General features: G+C 42.0%; 1 protein-coding gene across 2 annotated transcripts in view; it reads left to right on the forward strand.

Moving 5' to 3' along the window:
* Positions 1–14,534, forward strand: part of SEMA4B (semaphorin 4B) — a 319,690-nt gene extending 305,156 nt beyond the window's left edge. For both annotated transcript variants that reach the window (XM_068275246.1, XM_068275248.1), the window contains exons 10-16: positions 146–327; positions 645–795; positions 1,897–2,107; positions 4,776–4,891; positions 8,410–8,576; positions 8,888–8,979; positions 10,994–14,534. In XM_068275246.1, coding sequence (XP_068131347.1) covers positions 146–327; positions 645–795; positions 1,897–2,107; positions 4,776–4,891; positions 8,410–8,576; positions 8,888–8,979; positions 10,994–11,784 — 1,710 coding nt within the window. In that variant the 3' untranslated portion in view covers positions 11,785–14,534. The remainder of the gene's footprint in view (positions 1–145; positions 328–644; positions 796–1,896; positions 2,108–4,775; positions 4,892–8,409; positions 8,577–8,887; positions 8,980–10,993) is intronic.
* The last annotated feature ends 4,381 nt before the right edge of the window (positions 14,535–18,915 follow it).

The following is an 18,915-nucleotide window of genomic DNA, read 5'->3' on the forward strand; positions in this document are numbered from 1 at the left end:
TATCATTATCTTTTCCTACGCCACACTGTAACGGAAGAAATGTGATAGAGATTTACTGTGACATGGACCTGGAGATTGCACAAGTTACCAACAAAAAGGTTATAGAGGAAGTCCTAAATATCCACAATTCTTTATTCTTCCACAGGGAGATCTGGGCGGGGAGCGTGTACTGCAGAAGAAGTGGACCACGTTTCTGAAGGCTCAGCTTCTGTGCACTCGCCCGGAAGATGGCTTCCCCTTCAATGTGCTGAAGGACATGTTTGTACTCACTCCAGGGGAGGAACACTGGGCCAACACCATCTTCTATGGGGTCTTTACATCTCAGTGGTGAGCAGTTATTCATTTGTATTCTTCAGATGCAGACCTGGGATGGGTTGGCTCTATTTGGACAGGACTCTTGCTGTGACTTGACAGCTAGCTTTGTTTTGGTTCTTCATTAGATTCGAATATTGCAGTCTACATTTCAGTCTCTTTGTTTCTTAGTGGCAGTTGTCGTCTCTCTTCTGTTCTCAGAGCTTGTCTGTCTGGCCACATTTATTGCATTACTTGCATCTACTGTCTGAATAATGAGCATGTCGTTTGCGTATTACAGCTTTAATGTAAATACAAGACTCCATCTCTTACATGACTGTTTTTCTCTCTAGGAATAAAGGGGGCGTGGGCAGCTCAGCTGTGTGCTCCTTCTCTATGCATGATGTACAGAGGGCTTTCAATGGCCTCTATAAGGAGGTGAACCGTGAGTCTCAGCAGTGGAGTACATACACCCACACTGTTCCTGAGCCGCGGCCTGGAGCTGTAAGTACTGCAACTGCTAGGGCGGCTTTGTTACAGACAATGTAATCTTTCCTGGGATTCTACTGATTTACTGTTCCAGAATCAGACAGCCCTCCTAACCTAATCCTCCATGTACCTGTTTATTGTAACATTAACGGATGGTGCCAGAAGTGTCTGTAATGCAGACTCCATAAACCCATGTTTGGAGGTATTAGTAGTGAGGAGGAAGGTTAAATAATTACACATCATAAAAGCTATGGTTCTCTACTTTTCTCTTAGCTTTTAAGATCTGTTTTAGGACATTCTTGTAATCTAACTTGTGTTAATGTGTCAATACTGCCCTCTAATGGAGGAATTATAGAAAGTCTTTGTCGGAATACCATTTACTGTACTGGCAAAAGCTTTGTATACATACTAGATGGTTCTCTGCTGAGACAGCTAGTTGGGGCTGCCTCTGCTAAACCTCTATGGTGTGTGCGCTGGCATCCAACCCTCCCTGAGTGTAGACCGTGCCTATAGTTTTCTTACTCTGCCCATTCTGTGCCTATCCATTGTGCACCATGCTGTCATTCTTCCTGCCTGGAGACTTCCCTCCTGTGTATTGACTGATTGTGAACCCACAACTAGCAAAGAGCGTGTTACCTAGTTAATACTAGTTGCGCTATTTCTGCAATGCCTGCTCCTTCATTTGCATGCAAGTACTAGTGAAATTCCTATGCACTATGTATGTATGGTCATTTTACCGGCGTTTAGTGCTCCAATGTGCTGCTTGGGTGTTGGAACCAGCCCTTAAAGTGTGTCTGAGCCCTAAATGACTACAGGAATGAACCCTAAACTTATCTGTTCTGTGCCGAGATAGACTTTCAGTCTCTTTCCGCACAACATGTCTCCAGACATTGTGATTGATAAGTAGGCCCATGTTTCTTCCTGTAGGCCTATGTTACTTTTACACTACTGGAGGCTTTTTATGTGCTTGCAAAACGTGCCAGTCAGAACATCTTATAAAAAGCTTCATTTTATATAATACTGACCTTATAACCTAAAAATAATTCTATATGTATTTCCATTATTTGTTTATATGCGCTCATTTAGCTGAATGGTCTTTCTTCTTGTGTGCTTCAGTGCATCAACAACAAGGCCAGGAATATGAAAATCAACTCTTCATTGCAAATGCCTGACAGAGTGTTGAACTTCATCAAGGACCACTTCCTGATGGACAGTGCGGTGCGGAGCCAGCCATTGCTTCTGCAGAGAGACAGGCTTTACCAGCAAATCAGTGTGCAGAGGGTGAAAGGCCTCAAGAAAACCTATGATGTCATGTTCTTGGGAACAGGTTAGATACCGTAATGTTACATTGTAAGACTTCGTAATAAAATATGTAAAATTCAGTGATATTGGCCACAATTCACTAAGATCATGCTAATAAGGCAGGTGAAAACTTATTACCGCACATCAATCAGTATTTTCAGTGTTAATTCACTAAAGAAGCTCGCGAACACGTAGTGATATGTTTCCACAGCAAGAGTGTTATCACTCCAGTCCTTAAAAAGAAACTCCAACCAAGAATTGAACTTTATCCCAACCAGTAGCTGATACCCCCTTTTACATGAGAAATCTATTTATTTTCACAACAGACCATCAGGGGGCGCTGTATGGCTGATATTGTGGTGAAACCCCTCCCACAAAAATTCTGAGTACGTACTCTTGGCAGTTTCCTGTCTGTGAACCTTGCTGCATTGTGGTAAATGGCTGTTTACAGCTGTAATTAAAAAGTACAGCGCTCTCACGCAAGCCACATATGGTCCAAGATATACTCCACAGTTCCTTATGGCAGATCTAACAGTTATTATTATTATTATTATTATTATTTAGTATTTATATAGCGCCGACATATTACGCAGCGCTGTACAGTGTATATATATATATATCTTATCACTAACTGTCCCTCAAAGGAGCTCACAATCTAATCCCTACCATTGCCATATGTCTATATTATGTAGTGTAAGTACTGTAGTCTAGGGCCAATTTTTTTAAGGGGAGCGAATTAACTTATCCGTATGTTTTTGGAATGTGGGAGGAAACCGGAGTGCCCGGAGGAAACCCACGCAGACACGGAGAGAACATACAAACTCTTTGCAGATAGTGCCCTGGCTGGGATTCGAACCAGGGACCCAGCACTGCAAGGCGAGAGAGCTAACCACTACGCCACCGTCCTGCCCCGTATTTCACTATAGTTCACTATAATGTCCAAGAGCCTTAGCCCTCCTTCACAGTAGTAGGTATCACGCTCACCAGATGTGATGGCTGACAAGCTACAATCAGCATAGACAGCATATATCAGGTGTCATCTGACGCTCCCTTCTCATACTCCCTCCAATGCGTACCTCAGAGCAAACAAACACATAGCATAGCGCAATACTGTTTGGATGGTGAAATAGGCACACCTTCACCTGTGACACTAATCACCCGTGCGTTAAAACAAGTCACCATACACCCAGTGTGTATGAATGATATGGTTGCGGGCTCACCAGATCCAAATGCTGATCATGTGTAGGACCAGCTAACAACGCTTTAGTGATCAGGCAGCCTCCTAAATCCAGCAGAGTCTTCTTCCTTAAAAGACTCAAAGCGGAATCGCCATAGTGTAAAATCATTTATTAAAACATTAAAAGACAAGTAGTGCACTCACATTTCATATTTCAATCATGCGCATGTAATAAAAGTTCCTGTGGACGTCCTCCTAGATGCCAAACTCACGTCTCCACACTACGTGGCCTCGTTTGATTAGTCCTTTGATCTAGTCCATTGTTCTTTCCAGTCCATTATCAAGTTGGTTAAACGACTTCTAAATTAGCATATCAGCCGCTTTGTTGGTCAGTGTGTACATAATGTCTGTATGACTTGTTTGCACTTCAACCCGTTCAAACTACTAGTTTAAACAGCAATCAAGCGTAAAGTCGGACATTTGTGCACACCATTATATTTGCATACAGTAGATGGGAAGTGGAGGAGCATACGAAGGCAAGCTGCAGCTCTGACCCTCCTGCTGTCTCACTCTGCCAGTATGATTACAGCTAACCTGCAGGTGCTGTGTATGGCAGCCAGGGAAGGGGAGAGGTTGTGTGTGTCTGTGCATGGGTGTGTGTGTGTGTGTGTGTGTGTGTGTGTGTGTGTGTGTGTGTGTGTGTGTGTGTGTGTGTGTGTGTGTATGTGATATATATCTATCTCTCTATCTATCTCTCTCTCTCTCTCTCTCTCTCTCTCTCTCTCTCTCTCTCTCTCTCTCTCTCTCTCTCTCTCTCTCTCTCTCTCTCTCTCTCTCTCTATATATATATATATATATATATATATATATATATATATATATATATATATATATCTCTATATATCTATATCTCTATCTTGCATTCCTCTGTGATTTAACATCCTGTCTTTAATTTTAGGATTCGGTCATTAGCTTTAGGAATCACTCCTTAAATTAAGGAGAAAATCCTTATTTTAAGGTTTGCCTGATGTAAATTGCTTAATGAATACTACATGATTTATCACCATGGTGATAACAGTAAAAACAGCTCAGAATCAGACAGGAGATGAGCTTAGTGAATTGTGCCCATTGTGAGTGTGATTTTGAATACTTTTTTTGTGCCCTTTAACTCAAATTGTTAAGAACTGCGCAGAACAAGGCCAGAAAATACTTTTTAGAGCCTAAACTGGTTGGCTGCAGTGGATGGCAGCTCCATTCTGATTAATTCAGAATGGGTTTCTGGTAGATTGAGTAAAGTGAACCTGTATTGAGAAGATTATAAAAGCTGCCATTGCTGATCTTTCAAACTGATTTAAGGAAAGCCTATCATTAGTCATTTACAAGCAAGATAAATATGAAACATGATTTGCAATAACTTTTAATACATTCTGGAGTTCTCCTTTTAAAACATAGTGGTTGGTAAACGAAATGTAAGTCATGTTGCTAATTTGCTGATCTTTAATGCCCTGATAATTAGATGACGGGAGGCTACATAAGGCTGTCAGTGTTAATAAGAAGGTCCACATCATAGAGGACATCCAGCTGTTCCCAGATTCCAACCCTGTGGAGGAGTTGCTGCTTGATCATAAAAAGGTAATTACTTACTATAATACATCTCATGGTGTAGCCAGATGTGCCATTACTGAAGCCAGCTATAAAGGCCAACCAAACCATAGTAAAAAGATTGTTGCAGGGCTACCCTCCCCAGCAAAGCAGCCATTCTCACCTGCTAAATGATGTTCTCTGCCATAAAAAAGTTGATGACGCAGCCAGGCAGAAGTGTATAAAGACACCCGTTAATGATACAATCTTGATTGTACACTCTCACTAAATCTATGTAGTAAATGGTTAAACTGAGTGAATATACTTTGAATGGATACTAAAGTTTAGGTAGTACTTCATACAGCAAAGTCCCTGTTATACGGAACTCAGGCAACCGGAAAGCTCTCGAGCGACAGGAAGGTTAGAAGACGGCGCTGGACACTCTGTGAGTATTTATTTAGCATGGGGGGGATGCTATTTTTCATCCGGCTCAAGCAACCAGCAAGCAAATGTAACTGGCACCAGGCAATCCCCGCAGGTGCCAGATACTGGGGACTGCTATATTACACAGAAGTGGCAAGATTGTACAATGAAGATTGTATCATTGATGAGCACTTGTGACAGGAAAGTGTTCTGCTGACAGTGGCTTCCATCAGGGAACTGCACCATGCCCAGCAAAATCCAGTCCCTGCAGCAGCCTGCTCTCCTGCTATGACTCCTGTGCCTGGCTGTCACATCAAAATGAGCTTTTTATGACATGGAGCACTTTTAGTGTGTTAGAGCTGTTTTATTGTTGAAAAATAAAGGGGAGGGAACCCTGCCAGGGTTTCTTTGGTTTTAAGTGGAACCTTAATTATTGCTGAACCAGTTAATCTTCTACCATTAGTGAGTTATTTTATAGCTGAAAAAGTAGTCTGTCATTAGGCTAAATACTTGTGTGGTGACATGTGCCATGGTCTGTCGCAAGCTGCATGTTACTTCAGGGCAGTGATGCATCTGCTTAATATTCCTTTCAGGAAGTTGTTTGCTTGTGAACAGATATGTGGCTTGTGGGTCATACAATGGCATCTTCCACCAGACAAGTATTTAGCATCATCCGTAAGAAAAGCCAGACAACAAATTACTTTCATAGACTGGAAAGAACAGGTTCTGTGAAGCAAGATGCAGAAACCCATTTTGTTTCAGAACAGGACATTTAAAGATTCGTGCTGCTCTAAAGGTCCACAGTAGAGCAAAGTAGTGTGCATAGTATTTCCCAGTGATGCATATAATACCTCCACTCCTATCCAGCAGTGTTTTAATTTGGTAGCTCATGATTTATTTACATCATGTGACTGTGAGCTGCCATTTCTGCCAATGTAAAACTTGCACTGGGGCTTATAGCTCCTTAGCTACGTCACTGCCTAGTAACTAATATTTATAATATGAACTGCTTAGTGGTCCTGAGAACTTCAAGGGGAACTCTGTGTAACAAAATGCAGAACAGATTGAGAAGGCCATTTTTATAAAGAAATGCTAAATTGTCCCCTTAACACTTAACTTTTTTAAAAAAAAATAAACACAATACTAATATGCAATGTTACCAACTGTGACAGAAGATTATCCACTTTTTTGTATTATCTGCTCTGCATAATGTAGCACTTCTTCCCGTTATGGGGTGTATTCACTAACCTATGGCAAAACTTTTAATGGCGATTCTAGGTAGCGTGCACTTTGCAAATTAGAGCAATCTGTGTTACCTAAAGCTGGCCACTAACGGTCCAATTTCTAGCGAAAAATCGTTCGAGCGATCAGAAACTCTGATCGGACGAAAAATCGTTCACTACACCATCAACTAACCAATCATTGCTTCCTATCTATCACGACCACCAAAAAAATCCAAATTTTCGTTCGACGAAAATTCATTCGGGCGACATTTTTTTCACTCGTTCATAATCGATTGTGTCCACCAATGGGGATTATTTACAACCAATCCGATCAGAATTTCTGATCGCTCGAACGATTTTTCGCTAGAAATTGGACCGTTAGTGGCCAGCTTAAGAAATATGCATGTTGTCAGAGTACTACATACTAAGCAATTAGTATAGCGCAGCACCCTGGTAACATTCGCATCACTGAGGTAATCCAGGCCGTGCTAATTGCATGCGCTACCTATTTGTCGGAGGTACCATAAAATAAATTTGCTGTGCCTTATCTGCACACGGCAGTTTTACTGTAGGTTAGTGAATACACCTCAGTGATACCATTGACCATACATGAGTTTAAATTTCCAAGAGATTTGACTACTTTTAATTTACCAGTGATCTATTGACCAAGCCAACAGATTCAGTCAATATTTTAGACCATTCACAGTTTTGAAAGGCTGGTCAGAGGCAACAGTAGGTTCTCTTTTAGGGAAGGAGCAGCCATATAATGTACTGCATAAGGAAACTGCTCAATCGCCTGACCAGTGAGAACTGGAATAAATTGCATCTGATCTGACCATCTTTAGCAAATACACAGTGAACTTTGAATCTGTAGCATTTGGTTCTCCTATCTGCAATTCAATTATATTTCAAGCAAACATAAAAACTGGTGTGAAGAAGTCCTGATAATGTTAACAGCCGATAAACCGAGAAATATCTGGGTGCTTATTTTCTGGAAGATTATTTTTTAAAAAGCCATTAAAATGTATGTGCCGTCAATGAGAGGACGTAGACCAGCCTAACGAGATAATCCTGAGTTTTATTGTAGGCCATAAACTAGAAGGTAACTCTGCTGCGTACAAAGTCTAGATGGAAATCTACAGTCAATTAGTTGAATAGGTTTTTTACAATGGCACAAATGTTAAAGATCAGCAAAGTGTAGCAGAAAAGATATGAAAAACTTTAGGATAGGAAAGTGGAGAGAAAGGAGTCAGCACACTATGCCAAAAAACTGTATTAAAAATATATAAACTTTTAATAGCACACGTGAAATCTCAAATACACACGTTTAAAATGCAGGATGGCCATCCAGCGCACACATGGCGCCACCACACTCACACAGATATTGCTAGGTCCCATAGACCTAAAGATTATGATCTAATAGATCAGCTGTGCAGTCACTGGAATAGAGCACAATCCGATGTTCCAGATGGCATTAGGAATTAAAAAGGTAGACCGTTTCCACTTAAACAGCTGCAGCATGCATGCAAGGAATGAGTTCATCCCACAGAATAGCAGCTAACGCCTTTGGTCTAAGACAGGACGCCAAGAGTACAAACCTGCAGCATAGAGCAAAGCCAAGCAGGAACACCGGTATATGCAGATCTATAGCCACACAGCGGGGCAAAGCAATAGTTCAATACACAATCGTGCATACGATGCCCATTTTTCAAATATAGCTGTCCGGCATGATGCTGTATAGATTATGAGCCTTATGGGATCATCGGCAGCGTCCATTCAGTTGCAGGTATAGGTCCAGCCAAGGTGACTACCACTCCATATGGACTACAGAGATCAGCAGAACCCAGATGATGTAGCTGAAAAAATATATGCTGTGACTGACTTGGTGGGATGCTTAATAACTTTTTGTTTCACTTTGTGAAGGGCTTAGTCTACGCCTCATCGCGGTCCACGGTGATTCAAGTACCAGTTTCAAACTGCAGCATGTATGCAAGCTGTGAAGAGTGTGTCTTGTCACGTGATCCCTACTGTGCGTGGAATAAGAGAGGCTGCCGCAGTGTCCACCATCACGTACTTGAATCAAATGCACAGTGAGTCATTCATTTTTACTTGTTGGTGTATGGGGCAGTTTAAAGGCGCGTACACACGCCATACTGTAGCAAATGACTGGTCCGTCAGACCCTCCCGCTGGGCGGACGTTCTGCCGTCAGTAGCACGTGTGTACATGCTGTCGGCAGACTGATAAGACTGTTTCTGACAGATCTGCTGAGCGGATACTATTGTATTCCAGCTTAGCCAAATGAAGAGCAATATTGTTGTCATTTTTAAGTTGCTCTTTAATGTTTCCTTGAAGCGGCTCCAGTCATCACTGCTAATCAAAAATTTTGTTTTTGTGTTTCAGACACTGGCTGCAGGATATTGAAGATGGGGACACAAATCTTTGCCAGCAGATAAAAGGCTCCGGAGCTACTGTACGGGTCAACAGAACTAATGGTAAGGCCTGACGTACATGCTTCCATCTGACCAAAAATCAATTTGCAAAACTTTGCAACTAATGGAAAAATTGGTGCAATCATTGGCTTACACTGGGACATATTCAATAAATAAAATTTCTACGTGCACACAGCAGTTTTACCCATATCTAAGCTCGCAAGGGCAGGGTCATCTTCCTAAAGGTGGCCACTAACTGTCCAATTCCGGAAGTGAAATATTGTAATACATCGCTCACTACACCATCAACGAACCAATCTTTGCTTCCTATCTATCACAACCAACTAGAAAATCCAAATTTTGGTTCGACAAATTCATTCAGACATTTCTTTCACTCATTCGTAATCGATTGTGTCCACCAATGGAGATTTACAGCCAATCCGATCAAAATTTCTAATCGCTCAAACGCTTTTTCACTAGAAATTGGACCGTTAGTGGCCACCTTAATGTTTACTGGTTTTGTTGCAATACTTATGCTGCTTGAGACTCTGCTGTACATTTTTTTGGTTCTACCTGTTCCCCTTGTCGTCTTATTGTGCTTTGTAAAGCACTGCGGAATATGCTGGCGCTATATAAATAAAAATTAACTGACATAGCACACATTGCGTGAGTCATGCAACTTGTGTTTCCTAGGTAATGTACATGTTGCTATTAAGATACATGTTACACTAGTTGCGTAATGAGCAGTACCTAGGTAACGTGGCCTGCATCACTTGTGCAATGTGCACTACATCAGTTGCATAAATACCAGTGAAATTGTAGGACACTGTGTGTGCATGGTATTGCTGGTGTTTACTGGATATGCCCCATTATGTGGTCTCAGGCTGGGCGCATGCTTGTCTGATTAGAAAACCATTAATTTTCTGCCATGTGTATTTCTTTCTCGGTTGCGCTTTTTCTATTTGCATTTTTCATGCATTTATATGTAGTGTGTTTTTTAACAAATATTCATATTCAGCAAGTGAAATAATTAACAACTTATTGTTTTCTTAAAAATGCTTGTGATCCATATGCATTATTGGTTGTTTTTATTATTACTTAGTATTTTTATACAGCGCTGACGTCTTCGCATCGCTGTACAGAGTGTACTGTCGTGTCACTTAACTGTCTTTTAGAGGGGCTCAAAATCTAAAGGAGCGTACACACGCCATATTTTAGCAAACTACAGGTCCGTCAGACCCTCCCACTGGGCGGACGTTCTGCCTACAGTAGCACTTGTGTACACGCTGTCGGCAGACTGATAAGTCTCAGCGGATCTGTCAGAAACAGTCCCATCAGTCTGCCAACAGCGTTTACACATCTCCTACTGCCTGAAAAACGTCCGCCCAGCGGGAGGGTCTGACGGACCTGTCGTTAGAGTATGGCGTGTGTACGCACCTTAAAGGGACACTTAAGTAAAAAAAAATGAGTTTTACTCACCTAGGGCTTCCAATAGCCCCCTGCAGCTGTCCGGTGCCTTCGCCATCTCCCTCCGATCCTCCTGGCCCCGCCGGCAGCCACTTCCTGTTTCAGTGACAGGAGCTGACAGGCTGGGGACGCGAGTGATTCTTCACGTTCCCTTCCTTTCCAGAAGCTGGTTAAATTTCTTTAATGGGGTTAAACAAAAAAGACTGCTGATCCATATTTTACTGCTGCTCAAATAGCGCAAGTTCCAGTAAGCTTGCCATGCACCGTGTGTGCTTTGTGTGCACAGTAAAGTTCTCGCTTTTAGTGCATTGCTCCCTCCCACCCATGCCCCAGTAAGTGTGAAAACATGGCTCCAGAGAAGTGGTAAGTCAGCAGGAAGACATGCCTTCTGCTGAGTGTGAGCTGGCAGAGTCAAAGAAAATGTATCTGTGATTCATGAAAAAATCTGGAACGCCTGACCTGTTACTGGTCTTCTGAAGACAGGTTAGCGAAACCCTGTGTTCAGGTCATTAATTCATTATCTGATTGGATTCTAGCCTTAATAATTGAATAGTCATTAAGCGATGATTCACTGATCACTGATCATGTATTCCTTCTTTTCTGCTTACAGAAGAGCCTCAGTGTCGAAAGATTCTTCTGAGACCCAATAATGCAACGACTTTGCCATGCAACTTGCTTTCCAACTTAGCATCTCGCCAGTGGCTTCACAACGGCAAGGTCATTGATGCCTCTTACTTTGTTCTGGACTCAGGAGACCTCATCCTTGTAAACAGCCCAGAACGACTAGGTACATATGCGTGTTGGTCAGTTGAAGATAATTTCAGTAAGTTGATGTCCAAGTATTGTGTGGAGACAGATGGTGTTATCAAGACAACAACCCCAAGGTTAAACACCGAAATGGTCATTAACCAAGTCAGTGCTATCGATAAGGTTGTGAACTCTTCCAGATTTGTGTCTGAGGATGGCCATATTGCTAAACACCTTGGAAAATCATACTGGAATGAATTTCTAATAATGACCATTTTGTTTGGGGTGGTGGTGTCTTTTCTGACAATGTTCCTGATCTATAAACATCGAAGTGAAATGAAGTCTTTACTGAAGCCTGTCAAACATTCTGATAAGCCAACTCAGAAGCTCCGTAAAAATGGGAAACCAGCAGAAACCTTGCCTTTAAATGGCACAAGTGCTCCGGTGCCACAGGCTGATCATAAAGGTTATCAGACTCTGAATGACAACTATATCATCAACACTCCTGTTCACGATCCATTGGTTGCTAGTAAAATTACACCAGAATCTGAGAAAAGGCCACTAAATGTGAAGGACACTGTTGTAGAGGTAACTTCAGTAAGTCCAAGACCCAGGGTGCGACTGGGCTCTGAAATCAGAGATTCTGTGGTATGAGTGACTAGTATCTATGGACATAATCATCATCGTACTTACCAAGCCAAAAGGGACCACAAGTATTTTATATGTGTGCATGCACGTTGGATTATGACAATGTTGACCTTTTGATTGTCAACCCTGGCTACCTATCTCCATGGATAGCTTCTGTGTGCAGAAAGCATAAAAGTCTACATTGTGGAATGATGATCGATCATCTCCTGTTGTTTTTTCATGGCTTCCAGGCTCAGAAAGGGCAGTTGCCTTTGGAAACGAATCTACTCTGTCTGAAGGTAGCACATTTCCATTTCACCTGTCATTGGATAATTCATGCATAAGGACAAACTCTTTTTTTAGGTAGTTTGCACACAGCGACAAGAAACTTGCATAGCTGGTGTCATCCCAGCACTATGGGTGGTTATCAGGACTAGATCCGGAGTAAAGGAGTAAACTGCACAAGGAACCTTGCGTTCCCAAAGATCTGCTGGAAAGATATCGTAGCACCAGTGATAAGTCTGCAGATCACAGGCTGGGCTAACATATCAAATGGCACAAAACAAGAACGTGGCACCGACTGGGCATGCAGATATTCTTTACAAATAAGCACAATCTGAATGTGGCACAATATGGATGCCAGGATTATTCATGGACAGTGGCAATATTTTACATGACAACACCTCAGCAATCAGAACTCTGGATCCTTCTGTCCATACTACACTGATGTCAGGGGCTCTCCATATTCCTTGGACTCTCCAGTTCATAAATCATGTTGTTGAACATATTGTTGATATTTTATATGGAGATACATTTTACGTATTTTTTCCCTCCTTTCTGGTATTCATTTTTTTTTTTTTTTTTTTAAAGAATGTGAAGCCAGGATTGGGTGTTTAACACTTACAACCAGCTATTATCTGCCTAAGTATAGAAGATGCCCCTTGGTGTCTCTTGATGTGTAAATGAGAGTGATGTGTTGTAAATATTGTATATGGACTGTTATCTGTTTTCGATTATTTTTCATGTTTTCATGATTCTGTACATAATATGTGAAGAGTGGCAGGAAGTAGTTTTCTCTGTTATACGGTACAGCCACCTTTTTACCTGTCATACTTTAGGACCTCCTAGTGCCTTCATCAAATGAACAATGGATACGTCAGACTCAAACCACGTAGTCCCTTTTGCACTCCTGTCAGGGGTTACAGGTTCTGAATAGGGTGGCTAATTTCTAAGACCTGGTGGAGAGGAAAATTGACGGTGGCACCTGTGTTAGCTGGTCACCATATCATGTACTAGGGAAGAGATGACCAGCCCTATTGGCTGCGATGGCAAATATATTTTTTTTTCTATTTTTTGCTATGGTACGGATATGTGAGGGCCATGGTAGGATCTTAGTTCACCAGGAACCTACTTTAAGGTGTTTGCAAGTAGATATTGCTTAATGTAAGCACATAAGCTACAGTTGTGATAATACTGCTGTTAATGCTGAGCAATATTTTACAAATGCCAAGGTGATCATCAGACTACTGTATACTGTATAAATTGTCATTGAAAAAAGTGTATTCTGAGAAATACAGACATCCTTGCTGGTAGCATCATCGGTACATACTAGCAGGAGCAGTTAGTGGACTGTTAGGGTTTGTGTGTGTAGCAATGCAGTACTGCAGCCAATCAAAAATTACTGCGGTACGAGAGTGGTCAGCTTAATGAAGACTTGCTACTCTCATTTGCAGTATGGAGACTGTAGGCTTTCAATTCACTTGTTGTAACCTCCTAAGCATAGAGGATCAGTCTGAATCGTGATACCCAGATGCATTGCACAAGGTAAAAGGTAAGCGATTTTCTGCACACTCTGTAATGTCCTACAGAGAATGTCACAAACATATCTACAGGTCATCCAGCAAAATAACAAGCATTGCTACAAAGAAAAACATGAAAATTAAGCAATGCACAAGCCTACAAAACAGAAATGACCAGGGTTCATACTGTTAGACTATACGGTACTTTGGGGAAAACTACTTTGCAACAAGCATTTTGTCTTTGAATGTACAGTATTAAGTTATGATGTAATGCATATCGTCCAGATCCACAGAAGTGAACTATTGTAGCAAAAACAAAACTGTCTTTGATTCTGACACATGACAATTTTTTCATGACTTTTCTTATGTAGTCTTTTCACTTTGCACCACTCAGCTAAAACCACTTTATTTAAAAAAAAACTATTAAAATACAGCTGGTGACATCAGAAAAGCTGAATCGGAAAATAGCAAGTGAAAATGACTGAAACTGAACAGCCTTGACCTATTCCCAGGACTAGTTTTTGGCTTGGCAGGTGCTGCTGAGATCTAGGGTTGTGTAGAAGGAGATGAAAAGGCTTGGGCAAGAAAAGTCATGGGATTAGTTCTGTTTCTGAGCCTAAAATATTCAGTTATTACCTGGTGTATAAATGTCATTTTATTAAACTGTGAGCCGGACAAAAGAGTACACCAGACTCTGCCTGAGATTTACTAGGCTAAGTAAAATGGACCATTAGGAGCTCAGACGCAGCCTTACCCTGTGCTAGCAGAAGGACTATACTGTGCACCTTATCACAATGCATGCTTAGAGGCTCCACATCTGTTGTAAATATCAGCTTTTCTGTGCCAAACCCTTAGTTTGTGCTGTAGGTGTGTCCTGTTGTACAAAGTCTGCTTCTTTGTATTGTTTGCAGTATACTGTATGTACAATTTTCATTTTTTATTACAGCACTTTATTTTTAATAAAACTTTGGAAAGTAATAGTTTGTATTTTCTTACTGGGTTGTGTAAAAATGTAGATGGGAGTAGCTGAATGATCTATGCCAACAGCTAGTTTAAAGTCTTGAAGGTGAAATGTACTCGGGTATTTCATGCTGATGGTGTATTTGTCCCTTGCAAATGATTCTCAGCTGGAACTTCAGGCCATATTTTAAATCGGATTCAGAAAGCATGGGGAGGAGGGTTAGATCCTCTGTAATAATACTGCTATGGTGGCCACTAATGAATCCAATCCCTTTTTGTCCAGTCTTACCAAATCTACAGTATGTAGTAGAAGCGTAAACTGAGTGAATATATTCAATGGATCCTTTAGGCTAGAGGCCTGCGCGGGTCTAATTTTTTTCCAACCCGCAACCCGCTTTCTGGTGAATCTGGTACCCGCACTCGATCCCGCACGCCTCCCAACCACACCTGCAACCCAACCCGCAACCCGCTTTCTTGTGAATCTGGTACCCGCATTCGATCCCGCAGGCTTCCACACCACACCTGCAACCCGACCCTCGACCCACTTTTTCCATTTTATTGTAAAATATACATTGATAGTCTCATTGGAAGGCTGTAAAGTAAGTGAAACTTATTTTTTTTTTTACTTTTGCATGTTCCCAGTTAGCCTTATATACTAGTATGGGGGATGGGGAGTCTCAGGTTGAGAACAATAAGGGGTCTGCTGGCATTAAAGATTAGCAGCAGCAAACAAGTAATTAAGTATTCTGGTTCCAGCAGCCATTGCAGATTTTGGGAAGCAAAACATACAGAATTACCGCTTGCTTGCTTGTTTGCTTTCACTACCCGTGACCCGACCCCCGCAGGCCGCTACCCAAAACACAGAATCAAAACAGGGACCGAAACCCGACCCGCATTTTGGGTAACCCGCAGGTACCCAACCCGATGCAGGCCTCTACTTTAGGCAGTCCTTTTTATATTGCATATAATTGGTAAGATTGGCTCATTAGTGGGCACCTTAAAGGGAATCCGTGGTGAGAGTGGAGGCTGCCATATTTACTTCCTTGTAAACAATGCCAGTTGCCTGGCAGCCATGTTGATCTTCTGACATAAGAGTCAAAACCCTGGAACAAGCATATCACTACTCCAGTAAAAACCTGAATCAGCTGAGTGAGTACCTGATCTGCTGTATGCTTGTTCAGGGTATATGGCTAAAATTACAGCAAACAAGGGGGTTGCTGAGCTTGGTTTCAACTCCAGGTGTGTCACCTGGGCTGCCGGTGCACAATCCCTCTGCGGATCACCACTCCGCCACAGCAGATACAAATAGAAATGAAGGAGGCACTCAACTGGCGTATAAACTTGCGTTTATCAAATTAGTAGCAAACACGACATGTTTCGGGGTTTCCCCCTTCCTCAAGTGTACATGCAACCTCTCCAACACAGCATCTTATGAACATTCTTAGACCACACCCAAATTAACAAACCCTCCTCTTCGATCAGCTGATCAACTTCTGAATTAACCCCTCGGGGTAAGTCCAAGTTCATCATTTTGGGCACTACAATCCAATGTCTACCCATCTAAACATCTTGGGGAACATAAGTGTAAGCAACATTTAGGCTATGCCCGTTAACACACAAAATTTACTGAACATGCAATGCATAGACTCACTGCACCATCGATACAGATGTCCCTCCTCCACCACCCACCATAGCGATGACCATTCATCACAACCTGTAGGGGAGAAACACAATGACATTTACCTACAAGAAGCATTTCATACTAAACATTTCATTCATGCCTTTAGGCGCAATGGTGTCTAATTTCCTCATCCACCGTGCTTCTTTCTGTAACAGTAATCTGTCCCTGTCTCCTCCTCTTTTTGGCGGGGGTACATGGTCCAGCAGCATCCACTTAAGCTGCGATACACCATGTCCACGGGCAAAAAAGTGTTTGCCCACCGGCGTATGGCTGCTCAATTCGGATGGTTTGAATCCACGAATGGAGCCTCTATGCTCCTGCACTCTGGTTTTGACGTCTCTTGTCGTCTTCCCCACGTACAGGAGCCCACACGGGCATTTAAGTGCATACACGACAAACGTGCTGTCGCAGGTATACATGGAATTAATTCTAATTCTTTCTCCTGTGTATGGGTGGCTGACATGATCCCCTTTGATGATCGCCCCACAGCAATTACAATTCATGCACGGGAAGGTACCCCTTTTCTTTGTGAGTTTATGCATCTCTACACATCGTTCTGCAAGATCTACCCTGCTGACTATGTTTTTAATGGTCCTCCCCCGTTTAAAAGAAAACAATGGTGCATTTTTAAATATCTCTCCATACACAGGATCCTGCTGTAGTATCGGCCAGTACCTGTTGACCACCTGTCTGACCACTTTCGACTGTTTACAGTAAGTCTGAACGAAGGGGATACGATCCGTTAAACCATCCCGCTCTGACTTACTTTGTAGCAACGATTCTCTTGGGACTTCTCCTATTTCGGCCCGTACCTTATCAAGCATGTTAGAATCATAACCTTTTGAACGGAATTTATTTGTCAATTTCTCAGCCGCTGCTTGATAGCCTCCCTCTGTGGAAGCTATCCTTCTGGCCCTCAGATACTGTCCCTTAGGGATGGCTTTGATTACATTTCTGCTGTGGAAACTATCCACTCTGAGGAGATTGTTCCGGTCCGTAGGTTTCGTATACAGATCCGTCTGCAATCTCTCATCTGTAATCTTTATAGAGACATCCAAGTACTGGATCTCCTTCGCTGAGGACTCCATCGTAAATTTGATTGTGGAATGTGCCACATTGGCATCCTCCACCATCAATTGTAGCTCCTCCAACTCTCCCTGCCACAAAATCAGGATGTCATCCACAAATCGATAGTACCCCGCAATATTGTGACAATACTTCTCGTTCTTCAAAAACATACATTGCTCCAATTTGTACATAAACAGATTAGCGAATGACGGGGCCACAGGGGACCCCATACTAGTGCCCTGTCTCTGCAGATAGAAATCGTTACCAAACTTAAAGTAATTATTAACCAATATCATCTCAAGGCAATCAAGTACAAAATATATCAAACGATTCTCCATGGATGTCTCAAGCAGCATCTCTTCTATGTACCTCATGCCCTCCTCATGTGGGATAGAGGTAAACAAACTTTGTACATCCAGGGTAGCCAGGATCAACCCTGATTTCCTGGTGTCCACCTCTTTTAATCTTTGTAACAGATCCGTGGTGTCCCTTAAACAAGTCGGTATCCCCTTCACCAAATCCTGCAAATAAACATCCACGAACTTGGACAAAGGGTAAAGGACTGACCCAACAGCTGACACGATAGGGCGGCCTGGGGGCAGAGTCAGACATTTGTGTATCTTGGGTAACAAGTACAATAGTGGAACCTGCGGGTGAATAACCTCCAAAAATTCTGCAGTATTTTTCGTAATCAATCCTAGCAACAGGGCATCCTGCACCATGTGATCCACCTTACTTTTAATTACCCAAGTGGGATCACTTCTGCATTTCTCATAGTGGCCCGGGGTCTGCAACTGTCTGTGCGCCTCTTGAATATACATCTGTTTATCCAACACCACTGTGGCCCCCCCCTTATCCGCTTTAATGATAATGATGGACTCATTTTTCTTTAATGATCTTAATGCTTGCTTTTCTTTGGAAGACAGGTTCTCTTTAACTGTATATTCCTGCATCTTCCACAACCTTTGTACTTCCGTATACACTAAGCTTTTAAACGTCTGCAATGCAGGAGTCATTATATCTGGCATCCACAGAATCCTTGAAACACATCTTCAACTGCAGTGGTGTTGGATAAACAGATGTATATTCAAGTAATGGTGTCTTCAGACTTCTCCCTGCAGTTTTTAGCCCTTTTGTGCACACGATTTTGGGATTCTACAGTTTGAGATTTTTCACATCTAATTTTCCTTTTTTTACTATATATGCAGACAGAGGTACCAAAAGAATAACATTTTCTAAAAATGTTAATATGAGGAGGCAGAGGTGGACACAAAATACTTGTATATATTCAAAACAACAAAGGTTTGTTTGTACGCTCCAGAAAGTGCAAGTGCAACGCGTTTCACAGGCATCTTCCGCCACATCAGTCAATAAAAACGGAGCATATACTCATACAGGTCTGGTGCAAAGCTCAGCACCTCTGTGACTAAATGTCACAGAGGCGCTGTGGCTAAATGAATTAGTCACAGTATCAGGATGACTGCTTGGCAACTGATATTGTTTAAAAGGAAATAAAGGGGCCCCGAGGTGAGAGGGATATGGAGGCTGCCATATTTAAAGAGACACTGAAGCGAAAAAAAAAATATATGATATAATGAATTAGATGTGTACTATGAATAATTACTAGAAGATTAGCAGCAAAGAAAATAT

The sequence above is a fragment of the Hyperolius riggenbachi genome, chromosome 3, assembly GCF_040937935.1.
Source record: "Hyperolius riggenbachi isolate aHypRig1 chromosome 3, aHypRig1.pri, whole genome shotgun sequence".
NCBI lineage: Eukaryota > Metazoa > Chordata > Amphibia > Anura > Hyperoliidae > Hyperolius > Hyperolius riggenbachi.